Raw genomic sequence first — 26845 nt, 5'->3', positions numbered from 1 at the left:
TTAAACAGCACTAAACAGATCACATTAGTTTAGGTAAATTCACCAGCCAATCATTGTTCTTCGACAGGAGATGCAATATCCATGGTAAACAGACTTCCCCATGGGAATACCAATAGCTACAATCTGCCCGATGCACGAGAAAACTAGATATATTTGGTTGGTAACCATATGATTTTACGATTTTCTAAATGAAGAGCATTCACTATGTTAATACAGTAATCTATGAGCACTAAATATAAAAATCTGACCATGTTATGATTAACAAGCATAAATGAAGACAGGGAGCCAGTGCTTAAAAACCTACTAATATTTCAAGAGCAATAAGGTATCCTTCCTTGAATAAACACACAGAAACCTGCACTAATTAATATGTAAAATTGTCACTACTTATATAATTGTATACTAGTGACAATGATCATCACAATTCAACTTAAACAGGGGGAAATTTTCACAATGACTAGTAAAATCATTATGATGCTATGAAGTTTATTATTTACAATATTTCCAAGCAAAAAAATTGTACATAATGAAAATGTATGCACACACGCCAAGACATAAGATTTAGGGAACCCCATTTACATTTTGAACTTAAATTGTGGTTTCACTATAGAAGGCTAAAGTTATCAAATGTTTATAAGCAGAGACTACTTAACTCCAGTACTTTAAAAAAAATAAATAAAACAATTATGGAAAGTGTATTTTATTTTTTCATTCAGAATGTGCGTGTGTGTGATAGAGAGATATATATATATATATCTCTCTCTATCACACACACGCACATTCTGAATGAAAAAATAAAATACACTTTCCATAAAATAACCACTTAAATTGCAATTTTTACTGAGATAAACAAAGTGAAAACATAGTTCACAATTTAAACAGAGCTTACCATAAAAGGAGTATGATGCCCCAGCGCGAGGAATCTCAAACCTAAACCATGCAGCATGTTGATCATTCCTGCATAAATGGAATGAAGTTGGTAAGCAGTGTTTGCATCAGTTAGACACTATTGTATACCTTACACCAACTTTAACTTGACCGGAATGAATTTTTTTTTTTATTTTTTATTTATTTTTATTCAGGTTAACCAGGGCCTGATCAACCATTAGGCTCATCAGGCTGCAGCCTGGGGCACTGGGTCCCCCTAAGGGGCGCAGCGCTGTCAGAATTAGCAAGACTTAAAAAAAAAACCAAAAAAAAACCACTACCTAAAATGTCCAGCACTGCCTCCTCCGTGATAGACCGCCCGTGGTCTCAAGGTGGCGGTCCCAGCTGTCAGTGTATTCAATTACACTGATGCAGGCAGCCAACAGCAAATCCAATGCTATTAGCTGCCCTGTCAGTGCAGCTGCGGTGCCAAGCTTAGTGTGGTCATGCGAGATTATCACATGACCACACTTTCTGCACTGACAAGGCAGCTAACAGCATGGGGTGTGCTGTTAGCTGCCTGTCAAGAAGCCAGAGGTGCCGGAGAGTAGATGAGCAGAAGACTTCATGGTTAGTTCTATTTGTTAAATATCAGGGAGAAGGAGGAGGGAGATGACTGGGGGAGGGGGTAATTAGCTGCAAACTGCTTAACAGTTGGGGCGGGGGGGTTAAATAAGTGAATGGGAGGGGTTAATGAAGTGACTGGGGGGTGAGCAAATGAGTGGGGGGCTGATGAATGGGATGGTGGGGGTCACAAACCTTCTGGTGGGGGTTGATATATTATATAATTTACACACACAGTGGTTGGGTTGGGGGGTGGGGAGCGCAGCTGGTGTAATAGCATAGGGCGGCTGTGACCCCCAATCAGCAGTTTCTAGCTTAAACCGTCCTTTGTGCACTGCACTCCTTTCTTATGTTAAAGGCTCGCTCTTACTTGGCCCGGATGCCAGCAACTACCAGGATGGGACCAGGGACCGAACCAGTCACCACCAGCAGAGGTACTGTAATCAGTGTTACAGGGGCAGCAAGTCAAATTATTACTGGGGGGAGCAAGACACTACAAGGAGTAACTATATGTTCACCACTGCTGGAATAAATCCAATACGGATAATGCAGTTATAGTCTTAGGAACATACATCTCTGCTGTTTTATAGTCCCTGCTGGTATTCTAACAAGGACAGTTAGCACTGTGGCTGGAGATCAGAGGAGAGGACGGAAGGCTCCTATTCTGTCTATTGCCCCAAGTGGTGTTAATCCAGCTCCACCCTATTGGCAACTGCAGACATTATGCAGAGTTCATACGGAAATAAACAAATGCAGAGGTATCTTCAAGAACCTAGGTTAAATGAATTATTAAATATTATTCAAATGAGAATTCATTAACTTCACTACAACTTCAAGTGCCTTGTACAAAGTATAACACCTTTACATTTATTATAGGATAATTCAGACATACAATTCAAAATTGTGTTGTAAATGTAAACAGTAAACCATATATGTTGTAGACTTTGAAAGGTCATTGTATTCCAGCAGAACAAACATCATATCAACTTCTATACAAAACGTGGAAATTAATGAAATCTGTTGCAAAAGAAAGAGCACCAGACGCAAACTGTAAATTCCTAGTGCGGTTTACAAAATAATCTCAAACATTTGATTGGATGCTATGGACAACACCACCTTCTTCCTTTATATCAGATTTCACAACACTATATTTATACATAAGGTAAGCAGGGTTTTCTATCCAGGGAGTGAGGTACACATGAACTGCCAAGATAGAATATGGTTATCTAGTGCTAGACTATCTGCAAAACCAATATCATCATCATTTACCTGCTACACCAGCCCATTGTCCAAAAGCTACTACTCGCATTCCTCTATGATCCACCATTTTCTCATAATCAATCAGTCGAATTTCCTTAAAGGGGACAAAAAAACAAAAAAACCTTGAACATACTGCAAAAGACTTGTTCAGAGTAGAACTAATCAAATGTAAATAAAACCCATACAAGGTAAACTTTATACATGCTGAGCTGGCAGATTACCACAATATGAAGGCAGAATAATATATTAACAAGATGGACACTGATGGCCATACAGCACAATCGTGCAAGTGTTAGGAACTTGGCACCTAAACTGGGTGTCTGGGCAGATCTCGCTTTACTTAATTTTACCACACCTTTGGAAGCTGCACAAAAATGGCAGTCGCCAATGGCTGTACTCATACTGGTGACTGAACTGCTTCTGCTAACAGGCAAACTGCCACACACACACTTTCACCATTGACAGCTTCAACTGTTATGCCTTATGCCTATCTCCCATAAAGGACTTGTGCAAATTGGGAAAATGTATATGCTGCTGCAGCAGGCACTAAAAATGTAAAACACAGTGATTTATGGTGCAACTATTGTGCTGTACACCAGCAAAATAATTGCACTATAGATCAATGTAGTGTTGTTTTAAATTTTAGTGCTATAGGGTGGTATTAGAGAGCTTTTTTTGCTGCAGGTGTTTGGAAGTGAACGTGAATTTAGAAATTGTATTTCTTTTAGGTACAAAAAATGTGGCCACACCAAATTGCAGGCATGGATATGCCACAACCACCAGGGGAGTGCGCTAGGTCTCCCATAACACCCCTAAATAGACGCTTACATGGTCGCTTGCACCATGGCACGCGGGACAAATTTCCCCAACATTCAAGATAGTCAGGACAAAGGTTCTAACCCATGTGACAGTTGGGAGGTATGACTAATGTATCAACAGCCCCCTACAACTTAAACTGTAAGCTCATTTGGGTAGGGCCATCTTAACAGTCTGCTTAAGGTAACTTTATGCAGTTTGTTTGTATCATGAACCCCTCAATGTACAGTGCTGTTTAATGTGTCAGTGCTTTATAAATATCAGTTTGAAATGTCTTCCTTTGCAATCTGTCAGCCTGAAAGACTGTCAACCCAACCTTGTAAAATCAGAGAACAGGTAACCTTCTGGAGATGAGGAAAATTTAAAGTATAGGACATCCCACATAGATTGAAAACAGAAAACCGAGACAACCATGTGATCCCAACCTTTAACAGTAAAACATAAATGTGAACTCTATATGCACATAACAAGATTCAGAAAGGTTTACATCTGCTAAATATTATTTTGAACAATTGAGGAATATGCATACAAATTTTTTTTTATTTGGTAGTATAGCAGTGAAATCACGTTAACACTTACACGTTTTAGAATCTCATCCAGCAATGACATATTTGCCTCCTGAGCTTTTATGGTATGTGAAAAGAAAGCATAAGTCTTTCTGGGAATGAGTTTCTCCTCTTGTGGACTCTTAACACCCACAATTAGTGAAGCCTCCGAGATATCTTCCTGAATAACTCCACCTGCTTTGCTATATTCCTAAAAGTAAAAAAAAACAAAAACACATAAAAAACAAAAACAAAAAAAAAAAAACATGGAAATAAAATATAAAAAACATAATTTAAAGTTACTGGATGAATGTAATTACCCTATGTGGCGGAATCCACGTCCACAATACACAAACAGTAATAAATAACTTAATGGATAAATGTATTTCTATTATTAGGTACACCATGTCTAACATATCAGGGAAAATGAAGAAAAGGTGCTGCCATTTGTGAGGCAGCATAGATGGGTAATGCTGAAAAGGGAAATCACATAAATTAGCATCTTGTCTGAGCGGAGATTGGTGGGGGTGTTGGGTAAGGCATCACCTTGACCATCACATTCCTTTACTTTAATCTAAATCTGTCCCAATGCACTGTGCTGTGGGCAGAGCCATCTCCTGCTGCTAAAAATTAATATGTAATAATCACGGTGGTGAAAACTATCCTGTTTGTAAGAGGAGAGGTCTGCCATTAAGACTAACCAGAGGACAAATGAACCATACAGCAGCATAAAGTCCTTGTCCATTGGTTCAGTCAAATTTATTTAGGATTGGTTGGCTTATTGTAGTTTGCCCCCTCTCCCAGATCGGCCATCCTATTCAGACATCCACTAGAATTAGTGACGTATTTCAACTGCTTATTTGAATTTTTGGCTGGGGTGGAAATGGGTTTTGGCTCTATATAATACTCTTGTATTCCACCTGAATGTGCAATATTCCTTTATAAGCTACATGAGCAATAAATGCTACAAGATCATGCACAATGCCCAATATCTGCTGTAATTTTGTGACTACAGATAAGAGTTTACCCTCTAATCCGTTGCCCAGCTATCCTGTGGTGAATGCAGCTCCCTGATGCAAAGCACTTTCTACTAACTTTGGAATAGGACTGCAGGTTGCAGTCAGTAGGAACCTGCCAGTCACCAGCAAAGAGACGCTGCAGCAGTTACATAACACCCAGACGTAAAAGGCTCTAGGTGTCGATGAAGGAACCTGGTCGTGGCAGCAACTACTCTCCTACAGCTAGTACGCAGTCGACACTCGTGGTCAGCAAGTTACTGTTGATAATGGAACTCCAAGACGAATCAGTAAAACCTCAGATAAACAGCATTGGCAGGGCGAGAGGGTAAGTCACTAAATTGGGAAATACCTCTTACACTGCACTACTGACGTCACAATTATGTATAATGATCAAAAATCATTGTAACTATGTAGCTTAATCTTGAAAGCAAGGTACAAGAAAGGGAACAGATATATACAGTAATCCATTCTTATTTAGCATACAACACAAGAGAAAAAAAAAAAAAAGTATCTTTTTAAATGCAGTTATGGACAGATACCTAGCGGGTTTAATAAAGGAGGGAGCACAGTATGTCACTAAATTTACTGCAATAGGGAACAGTCACTGACTAACAGAGGCCAGTAGGACAAACATTAATTTATAGCTTCCCACATGCAGACAAACACAGACATTGCAAGCAGTACATTTGCTGGGAAAAAAAAATAAAAAATATGTAACATGATTTATGTTTCTGTACCACTAAGGTGCCCGTTTAAGAATTTTCTGATATTTGCCATGTTAAGTTGCAACCATGACAGATGACTTTTCTGGGCAAGTTACTATAAAACTCATGTCAGGACAGCGCATCCAATAGGAGAGAGTGTCCCAGCAATGACTGTTTTCTAATGAAGACTGCAGGTTCTGACACAGGGCAGAGTAGCAAGTCTGCCAGAGAGGGATCCAAGATTCACTCTCCTGCAATGGTCTCCCTATAGGATTGAATGGTTAATGCCAGCATCAGATGGCGTTAGCGCTTCAATGCTTTTCTTAAAATTACCATTTTACTTTAACATGCCTAAACCATGCGAAAAAAGCAGTTTCCGGATGGCGTAGGTCAATTATGTGAACACAAGAACCCACATACACGCTGTTACTAGCATAATCCCCCTGACCCCACAAAACAGGTTAGTAAAACCATTGAGACGCCAGTGGATAAATAGCTTCAGAAAGTCCTAGAGACGACCCCTCCTGCTGCATACCTTAGCAGGGGGAGGGGAGGCAACATCCTTTTCACGTGGGACTGGGAGTGTGGAGCTTGGCTGTGACATAGCACACTCCCAGCGTAACACTGATGTGGAGGAGCAGCAACCAGCAGCTTTGTAAGAATTAAAAACAATGAATGAGTAATGTCACTCATCCAGTCTTGTAGGCGGCCCCTAACCATTGGCACCCTAGTTGACTGGTAAGATTCGCCTAATGGTAGCTGTGGTCCCGACTACACTTCACTCAAATGTACCCTTTTGCAAGTGCTTGGACTAGTGTTAAACAATAACATTTATTAAAACTGGTTAAACCTGCCCATCAACTAGCTGACGTGTGGAGGCTTCAACATCCCTCTAATAATGATTACACTTTCTTTTCTCACAAGAGTTTATTCAAGATTAGATTTGTTTATTTCACATAGAGACATCTGCACCTGGTACAGGACACAGCAATTGGCCAAACTACCTGGTCTGATCACACCGAGGGGTATATTCAATTGTTGGCGATTCCCGCGGCGGTAAAAATATTACCGTTATTACGGTAATTCTAAGCCGGATTTCAGCTGAAATCCAGCGTTAAAGGTACCACAGTAACAGTAATTACGCGCAATATTACCGTAATGGCGGTAATAGTGTGCACACCGCGTTACTTTTCTGAGTAACGCCAACAATTGAATATGCCCCTACAATTTGATAGGCCTTATAAAAAAAATCCTGTTTTTGAAAACTTAAAAAAACCTTACTAGAGAATTCATATTGTAGGTCTCAGATTGAGGACACCATCAATGATTACATTACTCACAATGATATTCCGGAATCCTCTAAAATATCAGTATGGGAGGCTCATAAATGTGTTGTAAGGGGTAAATTGATTCAGCTTGGATCGCTCATGAAAGCCGAAAAAGATGTGCAAGACTTCCCTTTTAAACAAACTTAAAATTATTAGAGATGAGTCATAAGGCCACTCTATCAGGGAATATTTTGTCTGAATTAACAGAAACTAGAATGGCTCTTAATAAACTTATGTCAGACAGAATCAAATTAGATATGCGTAAATGTCGAAGCCGTTTCTTCCAATGGGATAATAAACCGGGAAGGATACTTGCCAAGGCTTTAAGAGCACAGAGAGCCACCACGTTTATTCAGACAATTCTCTGGTGAGAAGGGGGCTAAACACAACTCTAGTCAAGACATTGCTAACGCTTTCCACACATTACTCCAAATTATATAACCTTTCACAAGACGCTAAAGACGTTTTACATGAGAAACAAGTAAACATTGCCTCCTGGCTTCCCCACTCTCTCAGATCCAGAGAAGGAAACGTTGGACGCTCCTTTTACCCCTTTGGAATTAGTAGATGTCATTAAATCTACGCCATCTGGAAAAAGTCCAGGCCCAGATGGGTTTACCATTACAAAACTATCAAATACATATTTTTTCCCCTAATGCTCCAGGCTTTTAACGCTGTCTCTGAAAAATAATTTACAACTCATGCTTTAGAAGCTCATATTTCGGTCATACCTAAAAGATGGGAAAGATCCATCTAGATGTACAAGTTACAGACCAATCTCTCTCCTTAATGTGGATGTTAAACTATATGCTAAACTTATCACTAATAGGGTGAAGTCCATATTACCGAGAATCATCCATTCTGATCAAGTAGGATTTGTGCCTGGTCGTGAGGTGAGGGACAATATTATCAAAGTTCTCAATCTTATATATTTGGCATCTATCTCTTCCACCCAATCTATGCTGTTGTCAACTGATGCGAAAAAAAGCATTTGACAGAATAGACCAGACTTTTTTTTTTAAGAGGTGTTCTCACCTATATGGGCCTGGGCCTAACGAGCTTCCATAGAATACTCGTACTTTACCACCGACCCACAGCTAGGATAAAGATAAATGGTGATCTCTCTGAACCAGTTATAATATCCAACGGCACTAGACAAGGATGCCCTTTATCACCACTTGTTTTTGTCTTATGCATGGAGGCATTGGTGAGGTCGATTAGATTGAACCCAGATATTTCTGGAATTCGACTAGGTAATTCAACTTAAAAATTTGCACTCTTCGCTGATGATTTGTTAGCGATTTATTACTAACCCGGTAATTTCGGTCCCAAACTTGGTTTTAGAGTTCCACAAATTTGGAGCTTTATGAAACTTTAAGATTAATTATTCAAAATCTGCTGCACTCAATCTCACCGCTTCCCCAGAGGTAGTTGAAGGACTTCAAAATGCTTTTGCCTTCACATGGCTTCCGAAATATTAAGCATTTGGGAGTTTATATTACCAAAGACCCTTCCCATTATTTGATGCTAATTTTCAGCCCACATACAACGGGCTTCGGAAGAATCTGAGGGAGTGGCAGAGAGAATTTCTCATGGATAGGTAGAATATTGTCAAAATGAGTATTCTCCCACGTGTCCTGCATCTTCTGCAGACTTTGCCGATCCACATCCCTTACAAGTGGTTCTCAAATTTGAACGGTTTGATTAGAAACTTCGTGTGTGTGGGGGGGGGAATCCAACTCTCAGCATGATATTTTATTTAGGTGCAAACAACTTGGCGGGTTTCAACTCCCTCACTTTGAGACCTATGACGCCGTTATGCTCAGCAGAATACTTGATTGGTAATTGATTGAAGTAATAGTTGCCATTTAAAAAAAAAAAAAAAAAAAAAAAAAAAAAGTATGAAAATGTTAAGTTTAACTTCTTTACAGTTTAATGTGAGGTTGCCCAAGTGTAGAAAAGGAAAGAATCATCTCCATCTCCTTTTATGTATTCCAAGGCATTACACTGAAAGCAAGGTACAAGAAGTCACATTCTTTCCTATGAGTTGTGCTAACAAACTTGTACTGGGGAGAGACAGAAAAAAAAAAGTGGCAACACAAGAGTGGCCTTGAATTCCTGGAACTAAATACTTTCATTGTAAATGTTACATGCACTGAAGAATATTGCCTAGTAAACACATAAATGCTCAGATAGTTGACCCCAAATAAAAACTAAACACTGGAGCAATGTACTTTTAAACAACTGAAGGACTGAGCGCAGTCCATTTAATTGTGAATGTCGTCAAAAAATGACATCTTGCAACCAATAAAAGCTAGACGTGTTCCGGGGGTTCAGTGTTTACAGTACAAAACCAACCGCTTATGTTTCATGAATACTCTTCAGATGTGATGTATTGTTTCGCTGCCTGACTTGTGAAAGACTACGGACCTGCCACATTTTGTGACATCAGACGCTCAGAAACACACACAATAATATACAATGTGAATAGAACTAGCATGTGTTCTAATGGGTGGTGCAGCTAAATGCACTAGGGCACCTCATCCATACCTCCCAACATTTTCAGTGGCAAAATCTGCACAAAGACAAGCCCCACCTATGATCTGTGTAAAATAAGCCCTCATTCCACCCAAACAAGCACACTGTTACAATGCCACAGCCCTTTAAGGATCCACAACCTTATTTCAACATGCAAAAATTAGATTTTCAATATTTTTAAATGAGATCCAGGGGATGGAGATGGTGTACTTATCGAGGAGTTTTATGATATAGAAGTGGTCACAGATCCTTTCTTCCCCCCACAAAGAACTTTGCCATACACGGAAAAGAGGAGATTGAACCTCAGTCTAAACTGGTTGTGAGTAAAAGTGTTATTCTGCATACAACATATAAATATTTCTAATTAACAATATCATGGTAAAAGAAAAAAAAAATATATCACATATGATGCTCTATAACAAGGTATTTCAGGCAATCCAACATAAGATTTTGAGTTTGTTCTTTAAAAAAGTACATTTTAAGCATGCATGTGCTAATGATTTGTAGAACAACTAAGAAAAAGGACCATATTCTTTTCCAAAAACTCTCTGGAGGGCAGGCAAGTATGAGCTGCCAGAGGCTCACAAATAAACCAAAAGATCAATGAGAAAATGATAAATGCCAATTCTCTTCTTAAAGCTTTCCACATCAATTGATGTATAAAACAAAACTTAGTTTCACGGGACAGCTGCTTTAATCTATGCTTCAATGAATACGGCAAGTACAGTTAGGACACAACATTAATTTCCAAAAAGGATTACATGGGCATGTCACATCATGCCACTAATATATATATATATATATATATATATATATATATATATCTCTACACACACACACATACATATATACACAAATATATAGCGATATAGATATCTATAGTGTGTGTGCCATAACATAAATAAGTCTTTGGTTTATGCATTTCCCCTTGCTTTGCCCGGGAAAGGGGTGGAGAGGGGCGTGCATGGGGGGCGGGGCCAATGGTGGCATTTTGGCCCCGCCCCCGCAACAAAACGGCATTTCCATCATGGGGGGCCAAAATGACGCGATTAACCGCAAATCGCGTCATTTTGGGGTGCCAGATGCGGGAGATTTGCCAGCTCTCCCAGGAGTCCGAGAGACTGACCCGAATTTCGGGAGTCTCCCGGATATTCTGAGAGAGTTGGCAAGTATGGGTTTATGGTCGGGCACAATGTCAGACAACTCTAGAGTGAATACAGTGTTGCTCCCCATGTCACTGCCTGAACCAAAACTATATCTTTCAGTGGGAGCAATGTATCTCCTGGGGTGGAGAAGGGTGGACAGGAATGAAATGTCTACAAAGGGCTGATAAGAACCACTCAGTCAGTAAAGCAGTGTAGAATTAATGTGTAATCTTAGGGTAACTAAATGCAGAGCATAACCAGTCTCCATAGGCAGAAGCAGAAACTTGTGCAGCACAGTTTGCATGTCTCTAGAGAGCCACAACTCCCCATGTGTCCAAAGCAAATGTTTTACACCCAGAAAGAGACAGACCACCACATCACATCATTAATTAACTTAGAGACCTGTATCTAGAAGTCTGCAACCATCAGACAAAGCCATAATAAGTGGTAGAAGGTTACAGGGGAAATCATAACATTTACCATACTTAATGGCAAGTTTCTAGGCATTACAAATTCGCAGGCCCATAATGAATACCTGAAATCAAAAAATTAGCTTACAGAAGCGTTTGTTTTATATAGTTTTATGTGTTATGTGCCACGTCTCAAAGTCAGGCAATGTTATTACTGAAATGTGACCCTGTACAGAGTAAATTAACCATCAGATACTTTTACTATAATGTACACTAACTATTCTATGTCCCATACCAGGTACCTTGGTGAAACTGCTGTAGACTTTCAGATAGAAAAAAAAAAATAAAAAAAATAAATCTCATAAATGGTACAAATCAATTTCAATGAGGAGCCAAACTGCTCCAGATAAATAAATACCTTCTCGTGGATAGCTCTTCTATTCGATGGCTGTACCAGGACTTTGTAGCCAAGATTTGTAAGTTCTTTGACATGTTTTGGTGCAAGAGGTGATCGCCTCTCCCAGGCATTGATGTCCTCCCTTCTTATAGCCAATACAGTCCTATGGTGATGGCGTACCAAACGGTGAAACCCTGCATTATACCTCCTGCACTTCAAGACTTGCCACATGGTGACACCTAACAAGTATAAAACAATGTCAAAACAGAGCATCCCAACAAAGCAATAATTATACTTATAACTGACTTTCAAAACTCCTTGATTGCCAAATAGAATACAATTTTAACCAAAAAGTTTACATTTCATTTGTAGATGTTTTGCTTAACAGAGCACTTCAATATGGAATAAAAATACACACTGACAAATTAATCGCGTCACACAGCGATTTAACAATGTCTATCATAGTAGCCTAGTGCGAGTTATACTTCTTAAGCTCTTTGCAGTTTGAAACCTGCACTTTATCCTTGACAGCTGTTAGTAACCATTTGAACTATTGTCCCAATAAATGGCTACTAGGAATACAGACTTCTGTGAAATAATGTTTACTTTAAAAACCAAGTGGGTAAAGCATTGACTTGAAGGAATGCTATGCATGACACAATAACCAGCTACAGACAGCCTTTTACCCTTATCAGAGCTCTACAGTGAAAGATAGGATTTTCTGTTGAAAATTTGAAGGGCTATATGCACTGGGAATTTGAAATGCTGAAATGTCCAGCAAGTGATACAGCAGAGTCCATATGTCATTCTGCTGCAGACACTTAACGTGTGAGATTCAAATGTATGTACACATAGTATCATCAATTATAATATAATATAGCACCATCAAATTCTGTAGCACTTTGCACTTGGGAACAAATACAGTAATAAAACAATACTGGGTAATACAGAGAGAGGTAAGAGGGCCATGCTCGCACACTTACACTCTATGAGACAATTGGAATTCGATACATGACGTCAAGTGCTACATATTGCATATTGGTCCAGGCAGATTGCAAAGGTAAAAAGTGATTTGTATGCTATATGATCCAGTTACACAGCAATGTTGGTCAAAGAGTTGTTTTGTCTAAACTGTGTAATGGGTGGTAATAGAGCACCCTAGGGAGGTTAAGAGGATGGTAGAGGAATATTATAAGCTTGCCTGAAAAGCTGGGTTTTCAGAGAACGCTTAAAGGTTTGAAGACTAGAGGAAAGTCTTGCTGTGCGAGCGACGGAATTCCATAAAGTAGGTTTTGCCTGATAAAAGTCCTGTAACCGGGAATGGGAGCAGATCATTAAAGTGGAAGCGAGACACAGATCTTGTGCAGAATGGAGTTGTCGATTTGGGAGATATTTTGAGACAAGTGAGGAGATTTATGTTGGTGCAGTTTTGAAGCTGGCCTTGTATGTTAGTAAAAGTATTTTATATTGGATGCAAAACAGGCAACCAATGTAGAAACCAACAGTACAGCATACTTTACAACTCTCCCGGAAATGTTTGGAGACTGCTGAATTTCGGGTAGGTCACCCAGAGTCACCGGAGAACATGCAATGCTCCCGCATCATGCCCACTTTCTAGTGAAGAGGGTGTGATGGGGGCATCCATGATGAGATTCATCGCAAATCGCATCGTTTTGGCCACTGCAACAAAATTACACGATTGTGGCATTGTGTGGGGGAGGGTGGAAACTACACGATTTGTGGCACACCACCCCCCTCCGCACCTGTGCTTCACGTCCCCTCCCTGATCTTCTGGAGGGGACAACACTATTGTAGTGCATATTTGCCTACAATTTTAATGTGCTAATCTAACTATACATATGTGCATATGCTTCACTGCTATGGTTCAGAGTGCACCTAAAAACACTCCCGCTAACCTAATCACATGGTTTTTTTATTAAACTGGACTTCTTTGTATATTTCAAAAAGCTGCCACATCCTTTGCGTCTTGAAACATTGGCAGTGGGCCACGTGATTTAACACGGCTTTGTGCGAGTAGTCTATTAATCATCCTTCAACTGGCACAATCTATGGGTTAACAGATGTGGATTTTCTTGAATATCCACTGTGATATGTATATAGGAGATTATTGTACAACCTAAAAAGTAAGAATTGTTTTGATAAGGCTAATTGTGCAAATCACAGATAATCATCATCTATTTATATAGCGCCAGCAAATTCCTTAGTGCTTTAGTTTTGTTGGCAATAAAAGGCACATGAGGGGGTGATATTTAGAGGTATGAAAATCCCAAAGTCTCTTGAAGTCTTTTCCCCTAGAATGCACACAGAGAAACCCATTAACTGGGGCCACTATCAGGCATTAGGACATTCAATTAATAGTATACTAGACTTGTCCCAATTCATACAGAGACTATAGTAGGATACAAATTCAGTAATAACCAAAAAGAGATGCTAGAGATGGACCTAGGTTGGCTAGATAAAGAGGAGTATATCCTCTGCATAAAGTCGAATTTTCCTCACCTCTCCCTACTAGCCTACCTTTGACCAGGCCTCAAACACCTGAGCTGAAACATGCAGTTTTAAAGATAAGGGATGACGGTGCAATAGAATATTTATCTGACATATTTCCTAAGTTTTAACCCTCAGATCCAGTCCCTCACCAAATCCTGCCACTTCCTCCTTCGTAAAATCACGCAAATTCATCCCTTCCTCTCTCAGGAAGCAACCAAAATCCTGGTCCATTCTTCATTTCTCGTCTTGATTTTTGCAACCTCCTTCTCACTAGCCTTTCTGAATCTCATATTTTTGACATTCAATCCATACAGAATGCTGTGGCTAGGCTCATGTTCCTCTCCCACCGCACTCTTCGGCTTCTCCTCTGCGTAAATCCCAACATTGGCTCCCTACTAGTTTCAAAATTCAGATCAAGCTCCTTACCCTCAGTTACAAAGCCCTTACCAAAACTTCTCCCCCTTACATCTCTTACCTTGTCTCGAGGTACATACCTATCGGCCACACCACTCTGATCTACACCTCAATTCACCTCTCATTATCACCTCCAAGACTTCTGCCGTGCTGCCCCTAATCATTCAGTGGATTTGGTGTTGAAAATGCTGGTTTAGGGTTGCCATTCTCTACCAGAGACTACATATGCAGCTGAGAAAGATCCATGGGCTTTGAATTCTGCAATTCAGAACAGCCAGGTGACTAACTCCTTAAGCTAGTGGTGTAAGGGAGATAATGCAGTGAACCTGCCTGGTATTAATTTACTGTGTGTATAGAATATTCTAGTGATTGTTTCTATCACAATAAATGTATTGTTCTACTTTCTAACTGCATTTGCCCGAGTGACTATAGAAGATACTGGGTAGACTTCCCTAGTATAGTAAGGCACCCCAGGGTGGCCAGCCAGCGTGAAGTGGGCATAATTGGGCCACAAAACCCGGTATCTTCACAGTCCCTATAGCATTGCTCTCACTCATCTGTGCTACTTCTACATATTAGCTCATCTATTCGTTACTTACTTCTGTATCCTATGCTATGGAATCTGCGGCGCCTTTGAAATAATAATAATAATAATAAAAATAATAATAATATAATCATCATCACGTTGTGAATAGAGGACAACCAAAGATGAAAGATCTTCAAAACACCACACTATCATTTTCTGGCATTATGGACCAAACAGGGAGACATTTAGCACTGGCCAAATATGCTAGAATTCTTCCCAAACTCTTACAATGCTCAAAAACTGCTTGTTAAACGATTTTACTTTTGAAATGTTCAGGCAGAATATTCTTATATGCTTTTTGAATGTACAGTCTCAGCTCCCTATTAAATGGGATGGGTGCCAAATAGGCGAGTGGAAGGCGAGAGCCGCCAGTGCGAAGGAGAGGCAAGAAGGGTAAGGAAAGTAAAGGAGGTGCACATAAAGAGAAGTAGGAGCTCTTGGTGGGGAGGAGAAATGGAGGCAGGAAACAGAAATAGAGTGGACCTGCATCTCCAAATGGGGATCTCTACAACTGCACAGTCAGCAGCAGGAACCGTAAGAGACCTTCAGAGGGGACTGACGTCGATATTCAGTGACAGCTGCGGGAGAGAGGAGTCTGCTGGGTCCCGGCGCCGTGCTGATTGGTAAGTTTATGTGCCCTTAGGTTTTTTCTATGGCTGGCTCGCGGCATCCCAGTGACAGCGCCACGGCACCCCTGGGAGCCGCGGCGCACACTTTGGGAACCGCCACCCTAAGGGAAGCGATGAATGCGAGTAAGAAGGAGCGGAGGAAGAGTGAGGGGGAGGTAAAGTATAGTGAGTGTAGAGGGATAGTGAAGACGGTTAGAGGAGGGCAGGGTTGGATGGAGTAAGATTAGGCCAACCTGAACAGATGGGTTTTGAGCAAGCTTTTGAAGCTAGGCAGGCTGGGGAAAGCCTGATAGAACCGGTGAGATAGTTCCGGAGAAGGGGGGGCAGCACGGGAAAAATCTTGAATGCGGGAGTGAGAGGTGATGACCAGATGGGAGGTGAGGTGGCGGTTGTTGGACAACCGTAGAGGGCGAGGAGTGTGAGTGGAGATGAGGTTGGAGAGATAAGGAGCAGTGTGGTTAAAAAGGGCTTCGTAGGTGAGGAATTAAAAGAGGATTCTGAAGCAGAGGAGGAGCCAGTGTAGAGCTCGACAGAGAGGGGAGGCAGATGAGGACCGGTGGGAGAGGAAGATAAGTCAGGCTGCAGTGTTCTGTACGGATTGAAGTGGAGTGAGACGGGTGTGGGGGAGATCAGTAAGGAGAAGGTTGCAGTAATCCAGGAGAGTGAATGAAAGAGTGGATGAGGGTTTCGGTTGCATCAGGGGAGAGGAAGGTTCTGATTCAGGCTATATTGTGGAGATGGAAGTGGCAGGGTTGGGCAAGGGGTTGTATGCGACGGGTGGAGGAGAGGGAGGAGTCAGGAGTGGCCCCCAGGCAAAAAACTTGGGATGAAGAGGAGGAGATGATGGTAGAACCACCGGTAATGGAGAGGGTGGAAGGGAAGGAGTCTCTAGAACGGGGGAAACGGGGACTATGAGATCAGAGTTGGCCATATTAGCTTAAGGAAATGTTGGGACATCCAGGAAGAAAAATAGGCAGAGGCAGCAGGTCACCTTATTGAGGATGGAAGAGGAGAGGGAAGAAGACGAGCGGTAGATTTGGGTGTCATGAGCGTAAAGGTGGTACAATAGGCCAGTGGAGCGGATAAAGTCACCCAGTGAACATAGTTGATGAGGTTGAAAAAAATTAAATTAAAAACACCAGTTCATAAAGTTCAACCTATTTGGATCTCGTGAAGAGGTGTACAGAGAAAAGAGCAGAGGGTCAAGGAAGGAGTCCTGAGGGAATCCTATAGGAAGTGAGGAAGGGACGGAAGAGGAGCCAGAGGAAAAGACAGAAGGAGCGGTTAGAGAGATAGGAAGTAAACCAAGGAGAGGACAGAATCAGAAAGGCCAAAGAAGTGAAGGGTGTCAAGCAGGAGAGTGTGATAGAGTGCACCAAAGACTGCAGAAAGGTCCAAGAGGATGAGAAGGGAGTAGTGGCCTTCAGATTTGGCACATAAAAATGTCATGAGTGACTTTAGCTAGGGCGGTTTCAGTGGAGGGGGCGGAATTTAGATTGGAGAGGATAGAGGAAGAAGTTGTCAGAGTGGTGGTAGGTTTAGAGGCGAAGGAGAGGAGATAGGGTGGTAAATTGGCAGGGTGGTGGGATCAGGATTCTTTTTTTAAGAATAGGTGAGACTATAGCATCTTTGAAGGATGAGGGGAAAATTCCAGATGAGGGGGGATAAATTTGAAGAGGAGGGCTAGGTGAGAGCAGATAAGGGAGGGAGGGATCTGAGAAGGTGGGAGGGGAGGAGATCAAGTGGACAGGTGGAAGGGGGAGAGGATAGAAGTAAAAGAGGGACTTTCTCACTGGAAGTGGGGCAGAAGGAGAAAAAGGGATGAAGGTTGTAGGGCAACGGAGAGGGTGAGGCAAGGGGAAAATGAAAATTGTGGGAGAATGAGATTTTGGTTCTGATGGCATTGATTTTGGAGGAGAAGAATGTAGCAAAGTCAGAGGCAGAAAATGGAGGATTGGAGAAAGTAAGGAATTGAAAGTAGCGAAGAGGTGGCAGGGAGTCATACAGACACCTGCTCATCGTATTGCAGTTCCACACACATAGTTCCATACAGAGACAACAGAGCCTCATACATGTGGGAGATCTTGCTAAAGACTTTACCTGATACTACTGGAGGCACCTATTAAAACTTAATCATCTATAAGTATTGCTGTTCATACGAAACCCAAATTAGCAAACCAACGTTAATATAATTTTACATATTGTTTAGCATTTGTTAGTCAGTGTGAGAGATAATAACCTAGGGCCTGATTCATTAAGGATCTTAACTTAAGAAACTTCTTATTTAAGTCTCCTGGACAAAACCATGTTACAATGCAAGGGGCGCAAATTAGTTTTCTGTTTTGCACATAAGTTAAATACTGACTGTTTTTTCATGTAACACACAAATACTTGATAGCTTATTTGTACACTGAAATTTAAAGTTGATATTTGTGTGCTACATGAAAAAACAGTCAGTATTTAACTTATGTGCAAAACAGAATACTAATTTGCACCCCTTGCATGGTTTTGTCCAGGAGACTGAAATAAGAAGTTTCTCAAGTTAAGATCCTTAATGAATCAGGCCCCTAGTGTGGTGTGGAATGTAGGCTAGGGAATTTTTACTGATATTCATTGTGATTATTGAAGTCATAGAATTCATAAATTGTGATTGGTTGTTATTCTGCACTGTACCACAATCACCATCCAGACTGGGGTTTCTGAGTGAAAGAGAGCTAGTTGTGATCCACAGTGTGGTTGGACTGTAGAAATATGTATCCATTCTACTAATCTAGTAAGAGAAAATTGACAGTGAAATTATCTATTACCTTTTATTATTCTATTGATTGTTAAGTTTACCAATAGACTATCAAAAGTTTGGGATTCTTTGTGTGCCCCAAATGTGTCGCTTGTGTTAGTTACAAGTGGTCTCCTGAATCATCCCCAGGTAGAAGAGTATCCGCATCCCCACAAGCTGTGAAGAAGATTTGGTGGAGGCTTTATGCAAGTAAAAACGCATGCACACGACACGTATACACAACATCCCAAGACAGCCAGAGAAAAAGGCTGTTATACAAGTAACAAGTATTTGAACGGGAGGGGTTTTCAGTTGCGGAACCCTGTAGCACTTGCTTTTTGGAGCTCCTGGTAAGTTTGTTCTCAGTTAAGAACCCAAAAATATGACGCAATATGGTACACTCATTGTTTAGGACCATCATATTAGCAGAAGCACCATGATGTGGTGGGTGACTCATCATATTTGCCAGTATGTGCTACCAAAACTTCAGCTTTTTATTTCTAAATAGGAGGCCTTTTCAAACAGTCTTTTACTTGACAACAGCAGTGTGCTGGGAGAATTTGTGTGCTTTTATGTCCTAGTTAACCCTCCCTCTTAAGCACCTGTTACTTTCCATTTTTGCATTGTATTTCAAATGGAACTTAGCTTCTGGTGGATAGTTCATTTCATCTGACCTCTAGGAATGTTCTCTCTATATAAGAGAGAATGAAAAGATTTATGATGTACCAGCAAGTAACAGATGTTCAGCTTCCTATATAATGTGGTAGATAATTGTTCTGTAGTATGCAGAGTAAAAATAAATAATCCGTCAAAAGGAAGAATTTAATTAAAAGGATTCAGTTTACTTAGATGCTCATGAGGCACAAGTACCATTCCTGGATGAATTATATTTAATAACTTATTATTGATGATTTGACTGATGTGTACGGTAACAGTGCTCTGCAGCGCCAGACTGTGGAGAAAACATTGACATACAATAATAATGTAAAGTAGCAGTGATATTAACCTTTTTGAAGTTCCATTTGTAGTAGGCCCGGGGACTCTGCTCTGGCCTCATGAGGCCCCACTCTGCTCTCAGAAGAGCAGAGTGGAGACCTCTTCCTTGGACTGTGGCCCCATACTATCTAATGTTTAAAGAAGCCTCTGCTTTGATCTTTTGAGAGCAGACCAGGGGCCTCGAAAGGGCCATTGCCAGTCTCTTCATCTCCAGTCTCCTAGTAGCCGCAACCCAGTACATTAGTGGTAGTTCCACGACTGATTGCATGATTCACACTCTGTATGCAGAAATGGGTGCTGTGCAAGTGCATGATAGAGAGTCCAGAATAATAAGTGTTCCAATTAGCAAAGTCCCAAGATCAAAGTGGCAAACCCTCTGCTGGAGTTGGGGGAGAAAAAGAAAAAAAAAACAGCCAGTAACTGCTGCCATCTAGTGGCAGTACAACAGAATGCAGATTCCTTAGGTATATGATGTGTGGTCTGTGGGCGATTAGTGTTCACCATACGCAGTCTCTACAGCAGAAAAGAGCAGTGGGGGAGAGAGTTTGTTAATGGCAAGCTTCTGTCAATTATTTCATGATTGTTTCAGGCAGGTCCTGGGACTCAGCAGTGCAGGAGAGTTTATCTGGCAGGGGAGGGGGGCTCAAGGACCAAGTAGGCCAGCAGGACATGTACTGGCATGGAGGAAGTTCCTGCACCCCACATCCAATAGCATAGGTAGTAAAACTATACCTCCCAAGTGGCCTTTATATTTAACTAAATATGTGATCACACTTTTATCAATTTGCAGTAGGTTTAGGAGGGAGGTGTTTATGATTATTTCAGTAATATAAACTGATAACAGCTCTGAGACCCAGCAGGTGCTTCATGGGAAAGGAAAGTATACTAGTTACCTAAAACAAGGATGCTGGCCAATAGGAAATGGACACCATTCTGATGTCAACTTAAAGGCACTCAGCAGTGTCAAGAGATCAGCTAAATCTTGCGCTCTTTGGGTAAGTATGTCCTACTGATGCAGAGTACCATGGCCAATTGAGATATTACAGTTGCAGCATTGGGATTCTATTCCCTTCGAAATGGGCCTACCACATCTAGCTTGTAGGTTGAACCAGTATGCAGCTTATCAATTTGCTAGGAACCAGAAATATTATGCGATGTCTGTTGACTAATATAAATATAGCAGACATATTCATTATTAAATGTAATAAAGTACGATTTTTATGACTGTCTGTAGCAAAGAAAGACAGCACTGCTTGAGATACACTGGTTTTACGAATTGATAGGACAATAGTCAGACATAAAATGTAACCAGTGTTCCATCATCAAATTTTATTTATAGGGAGTCACAAATTTCTTCGGCACCAAACAGTACATAGAGGCGGCAAACAAAAGGACAATGATAGAGGTGGCCTAGAAATGGGTAGAGAGGGCCCTGCTTGCAAGAGCCTATAGTCTGGACAGATGTGTCAAATGTGATGAAACGAAGGATTAACTTTACCTCGCCATGGATGCGTATCATTTTGGTAATTATAGACTTTTGTCAGTTGTATTTTTTACTCTCTGTCTCCCTAATCCCAAGGTTCAAGGAGAGGCGGGCACTGGGTATATTACATACATTACGCGCAACGGGACTTGCTCTTCTCTGGTTATTCCCTTCAATATCACCATTTGCCTATGTATGCATCTTGTATGTTTTTTTGTGCTTTCATATATGTAATACTAAAGTTGTTAAAGAGCTATAGCCATGCTGGGGACAGACTGAACCTGGCAAGACCGATAAAAATGCAGCCTACTCCATAGGGAGCAGGGTTATCTTACCTCTGCTGGCACTATATAAATAAATGTTGATGATGATGATGATGATGATAGGGATGCTAAGCGCAAGCGCTTGCAGCTGCCTGTAGAGACAATGCACAAAGAGGACCAGCTAACACACACAGGAAATACGATTAAGCCTGGAGATTTGGATGCCACCAAGTCATTAAGAGACTGAAGCAGCTAATTAAAGGTGGTTACCAAAGCAAAGTTAATCATTATTGCAATGGCTTCCACTATTTAAATTTGTTACCTCCAGACTTTGGGCAGACAGGGGGTTCAGGAGTGATATGGGCAGCTGTCAGTCAGAGTAGAGTTGAGACTATGATTTCCATAACTGTTAGCCTATGAGGTCTGCTGGGAGTGGTCAAAAGAAGGAAAAGCAGAAAAGTTTAGTGGCAGCAAGATCTGTGGGATTGTCAGGGAGAATGTTTAAGTCAATTAAAATGATCTTAGAGCGTTCAATGAATAGAAAGTGTGCGAGTCAGGCACTAAAGCTGGGTACACACTACACAGTTTTCATCCAATAATCGTCTAAATCAGCCGACATACGACCGCTCGTTCAAAAGTCGGGTCAGTGTGTGCAGTGACACGACGGTTGAAAGTCTGCCCAAATGGACGATTATCGCCTCATTTGGTTGGTCGTATCGTTTAATATTTTCGTTCCAATCTCGTTTCCGTTGTGTAATGCGTATAAACTTCCGACCGATCCACAACAGTGAGTACGAAATTACAGTCATTGCTCACGACAACATGACTGTAAAAAGTCGCTAAAGGGATGTCCGCTCTTCCCTTTATCGTCCTAAACAAGGCTAGTGTGTATGCAGTCCATGGACCGAGCGATCGGAACATCGATCGCATGTAAAATCGATCGGCATAAAAAGTTGGTGGAAAATTCTGTAGTGTGTACCTAGCTTAAGATGTCATGGTCAGTAGATGTCAACTTTGCTTGGATGGAGCAGAGAGAAGTGGCATGTTATATGGGCTTCTAAGGAGGAGGAGGAGTTGGAGTGTTCCTGGGGGGATAAGATGGAAGGTGCAGGGAGGAGAGAGTGGATAACTACTCCATCCCCCATGACGGCATAATAGTCAGGTAGTGTGAATAAGGGAGAGGACCACTAAAAAAAGAGCTGCAGTAAATGCTGTGTTAGAGGGCATGAGCCAGCTTTCTGTGAGGAGGTTTTGGAATTAGAGATAGAGGTCATAGATGGAATCAAATTCAGGAGGTAGAGATGGGATGTAGTATGAAGAGCTGGGTCAGGAGAAGTAGATAATGAGAGATGTAGTGTGGTGGAGATGGGTGCGAGAAGGAAAGAGGTTGGAAGGCAAGGGGCAGGTGTACAGAGGGGTTGCATGGGAGGAGGATGCATGATAGTTGAGGGGTGGAGAAAGCATAGTAGATTATAGGTGCATGAGATCAGGAAGTACAGGACAAATGTGGTTACAGTAAATTCATGCAATTGTTTATAAAACAATGCAGCAAATAAACAGTCTACAATGCGCAGAGTATTAAGGCATGAATAAAGCAAAACATGCCCAAGAATGTAGTATATGGAAACATATGGACACAGGCATACAAAGCAGCAGATAAAAGATACAGGACATTAGATTAGGCACAGCAATAAATAATAGACAGCCCCTCTTTCACTACCATACAGATCCATGTCACATGATCACCGTGCATGGGCAGCAGTCTCTATGTATCATGTGTTACTTGCTCTTACTGTTTCTTCACTGCTTATTAATGGCCTTGCAGCATGAGCATTATTGTTATTAAAAGAATACACGAAGTACTTGATTGCCAATTAATACTTAACAAATTATGACCATTGTAAAGCAACAAATCACTGACATACGGTTCCATGGTAATAATATTTCATTGTCAAAAAGTTAAAACTGAATACTCAATGACAAGCTCCTAAGTAGAAGGATGAGGACAAGTACACAGAAATTATTGTATTGACTCTCGCACAACAGTAGCTCAGTTATCACCTTGCCCTACTATACATTATCAGCTATGTGATTTTTATGGCTTTGGGGCCATATAACTTAGCAATGCTCAGGTTATATGGTTATCACTATCTGTGAAATCGCCCCCGGATTTATGATGCTGATAAAGAGAAGATGGCTGAACTGCTATCTTACACCTGTAGTCAGTGACAACACAGGGGAATGTGCAACTGGATGACATTAGTGGTCAGTGCAGGCCTGTAAGCCATGATTAACCGGGTGCGGGTCACCTACCTGCTAGGATCGGACTGCCAATGGGAGGACTATTCTGAGCTGCTCGTTCCACTTCCACGAACCCCCCAGAACAGCGGCGATCGATACAACTTTAAAGGACTAAAGAAGAACGTCTATTCCGGCTGTACCAATCAGAGCTTAGAGTCCAGACACGTCCTCCCGTCTCAGCCAATAGTGAGCGGCGCTGCCGATGAACTAACGCTCATCCCTGTGTTTGAAGGCCGTCATTTAGTTTGGACTACGTGAAGTGAAGGATATTCCCGTCACCTAAAGTGCCCTCCTCTAGGCTCCGCCCACAACATGTGTAAGTGTGCATGCAGTACAAACGGTGACAAGACACAACAGGCAACCGAATAGAATAAACCAGTGAGTCTTATGGTTGTATTTTACAGGCATGTGACCAGGGGCGGATTGGGAACTTAAAGTGGCACTGGAAGAAATTATTGAAGTGGATGTATGTGGGCGGGACCAAAACAATGGTAGGTGGGGCCAACACAAAAGTAGTTGTGATTTAGAACTACTGGAATTTGGTTGTAGTAACACTTAGGAAAACCTAAATGCAGTGCTTTTTTTGTAAAAAAAAAAGGTGGTGGAACTCACATCTTGTTAATATTTTATGAAAATAAATTATATATTCATGTCTAAACATACCTTTAATGTATTGTATTTCAGGCAAATGTTCCTAGTAAATTCCAAACACTAATAATAATTTTTATGCCCCCCTTCAGTCTTCATTCTGTGCCAGTGCCCCTAATAATTTTTATGCCCCCCTTCAGGTGTCATCCTGTGCCAGTGCCCCTAATAATTTTTATGTCCCCCTTCAGGTTTCATCCTGTGCCAGTGCCCCTAATAATTTTTATGTCCCCCTTCAGGTGTCATCTTGTGCCAGTGCCCCTAATAATTTTTATGTCCCCCTTCAGGTGTCATCTTGTGCCAGTGCCCCTAATAATTTTTATGTCCCCCTTCAGGTTTCATCCTGTGCCAGTGCCCCTAATAATTTTTATGTCCCCCTTCAGGTGTCATCTTGTGCCAGTGCCCCTAATAATTTTTATGTCCCCCTTCAGGTTTCATCCTGTGCCAATACCAGTGCCCTTACTAATTTTTTGGTCCCCCTTGAGTTTTTATGCTGTGCCCCGGGCCCTACTAATTTTTATACCGAATCCCCTTCCCCCTTCCCCCCACCCTCATGCTGGCCTTTTTTTAAAAAAAAATTCACCATTTATTTTTTTGCACACTTTCTTTTAAACAGCCCCCATTTTTCCTTTAACTTACCTTGCTTTCTATTGCCTCCTTTCTCCTCTTCACTTCTTATTAGCTTTCTTTTCTGGCGCGGCGCTCCTCTTCTTGTGTTGAATATGCTCCTCACACCTCCGTGAATGAATGCCGGGCGCGACGTGCGTGATGACGTCACGCCCGACAGTCCTAGCAAATAGAGAAGGGAGGAGGGCGCAGCCGCGCCGGAGAGATGGTATTTGTTTATTTTTTTTTACTTTTTATTGTTAAAGGCCGGCGGAGAAGCCACCGCAAACCAAAAAAAAAGGTCTCGGAACGCCGTTCCCAGCGTTCTATGGGGAAAAAAAGCACTGCCTAAATGTGATGATTTAAGACAAAGTGGGTATTCTCTAAAGCAATGCAGGGCAAAAGCTGCCAGTTATAAAATTACATAACCCTTTTGCATTATCTGTGACTGGTTTATGTCTCTGTGCTCAAACTTGTTTAGTTGCCTACAAACACATCCTTCCAATATTCCCTTCATAGACACATATCTTTCTTTGTTTAATAAATTTAACTATTACGAAACATGTTGGCACAATTGTATCTGATCAGTCTACCAGAGCAGCATATGAGCACTTCATTCACTGTTGCATCTTCCCCTGACATCATGAGATACAAACTACCAGTCAAATCTCTCTCTATATATAATATATAAATGTGTACTGTGTGTTAAAAAAAAAATGCATTGAAAATATTCCTTATAATGAATGGCTATTCACTACGATCACCACAAAGGTGAAATGCTTCAAGCATCTGCAAGAAAACACTTATTTTGTAACAATTGTGTATTAGCCCTAAATGTGCCCAGTGATTTGGGGATTGGTTTGACTTAATAACAGTGCAGGGAGGGTTGGCAGACAATGGCATATGTGAAGTGGAGAGCTATTCCAAGGATTTGCTGGTGATATAGTAAGTGCAAAGGAGGCAGGAGTAATGATATTGTCAGTGTAATAGACGAGGGCCATATGTTCAACAAAGTGATCTGAGAATAGGATCAGTGCAAGGTAGAAAGCAGGCAATAGAATCAATGTAACAACCACTAAAGTATCACCAGAGCTGGAATAAGGCTCTGGGGTGCCCGGGACACTTAAGACAGAGGGGTGGGTTATCATTTTAGAGACATTTTAGACAAATACACAGGCAAAGCTGTGTGCACTACTGTTAGATGCATGCAGCTCTGCCGTCACGAGCAGTCAGGGCTGCCAAGAGGAATTCAGTCCCCTGGTACAACAAATTCATGGGGCCCCCCCTCATAGTCGAGTAAGCCCCAAAAAAAATTTGCAACGCCCGGCAGCGGTGCAAATTTTTTAAGTGTGTAGTAATACATTCAGGGGCGTGGCAATGGGCCGTTGGGGCGTGGCTAGCCTAGTGGCGGTGCAAAATTTTTGGGAGGTGTGGTCATGCATTTGGGGGCGTGGCAAATGCGCCATTGGGGCGTGGCTAGCATCAAAATCACTAGACTCTCAATTCGCCGGAGCGTCACATATGTTCAAGCACTCCTGACTTTCAGGACATCTACCACCACAGTGTAGTATACAAAGAATGCAGTGTGTACACAAACAGTTCAGACTTGGCCTACACCTTACATTGGGAACAACATTCACCAAAAATTGCCATTGTCCCTACTAGAATCACAACATTTCACACACTGTGCTGCTCTCTCCTACCTGTTCTTCTCACTTTCTCCACCTGTGGCTGCTGGTTTCTTTAGTTGTGGCTTGTCCGGATCCAGGAATGTTGAAGGACCTATTTTGATTTAAAAAAATGGCTACATTTAGAAAATTACAGCCAGCCCCGGCGTTTAATCAATAGCACTCACGATTAATAATTAGGCCTTCCTCCAGCCCCAACATTAAAATAATACTATTCACATTTAATAAATAAACCTATTTCCCTTCCTGCAAACAGCCCCAGCAGTACCTATTTCTTGCAACCATCACTGCCAT

General features: G+C 41.4%; 1 protein-coding gene across 2 annotated transcripts in view; it reads right to left on the bottom strand.

Moving 5' to 3' along the window:
- AASS (aminoadipate-semialdehyde synthase) overlaps positions 1-26644 on the bottom strand; it is a 53343-nt gene extending 26699 nt beyond the window's left edge. Inside the window, exons 1-5 of one of the 2 annotated variants that reach the window (XM_075208946.1) lie at positions 26567-26644; positions 11675-11892; positions 4147-4323; positions 2761-2845; positions 890-957 (exon numbers count right to left, since the gene is read on the bottom strand). In XM_075208946.1, the coding sequence (XP_075065047.1) occupies positions 890-957; positions 2761-2845; positions 4147-4323; positions 11675-11884 (540 nt within the window). In that variant the 5' untranslated portion in view covers positions 11885-11892; positions 26567-26644. Of the gene's footprint in view, positions 1-889; positions 958-2760; positions 2846-4146; positions 4324-11674; positions 11893-23624; positions 23829-26566 lie in introns of those variants that run through there. The other variant, XM_075208945.1, reaches the window with a different exon arrangement.
- Positions 26645-26845: the final 201 nt, after the last annotated feature.

The sequence above is a fragment of the Mixophyes fleayi genome, chromosome 4 (assembly GCF_038048845.1).
Source record: "Mixophyes fleayi isolate aMixFle1 chromosome 4, aMixFle1.hap1, whole genome shotgun sequence".
NCBI lineage: Eukaryota > Metazoa > Chordata > Amphibia > Anura > Limnodynastidae > Mixophyes > Mixophyes fleayi.
This window is presented reverse-complemented; position numbering and strand designations above follow the sequence as displayed.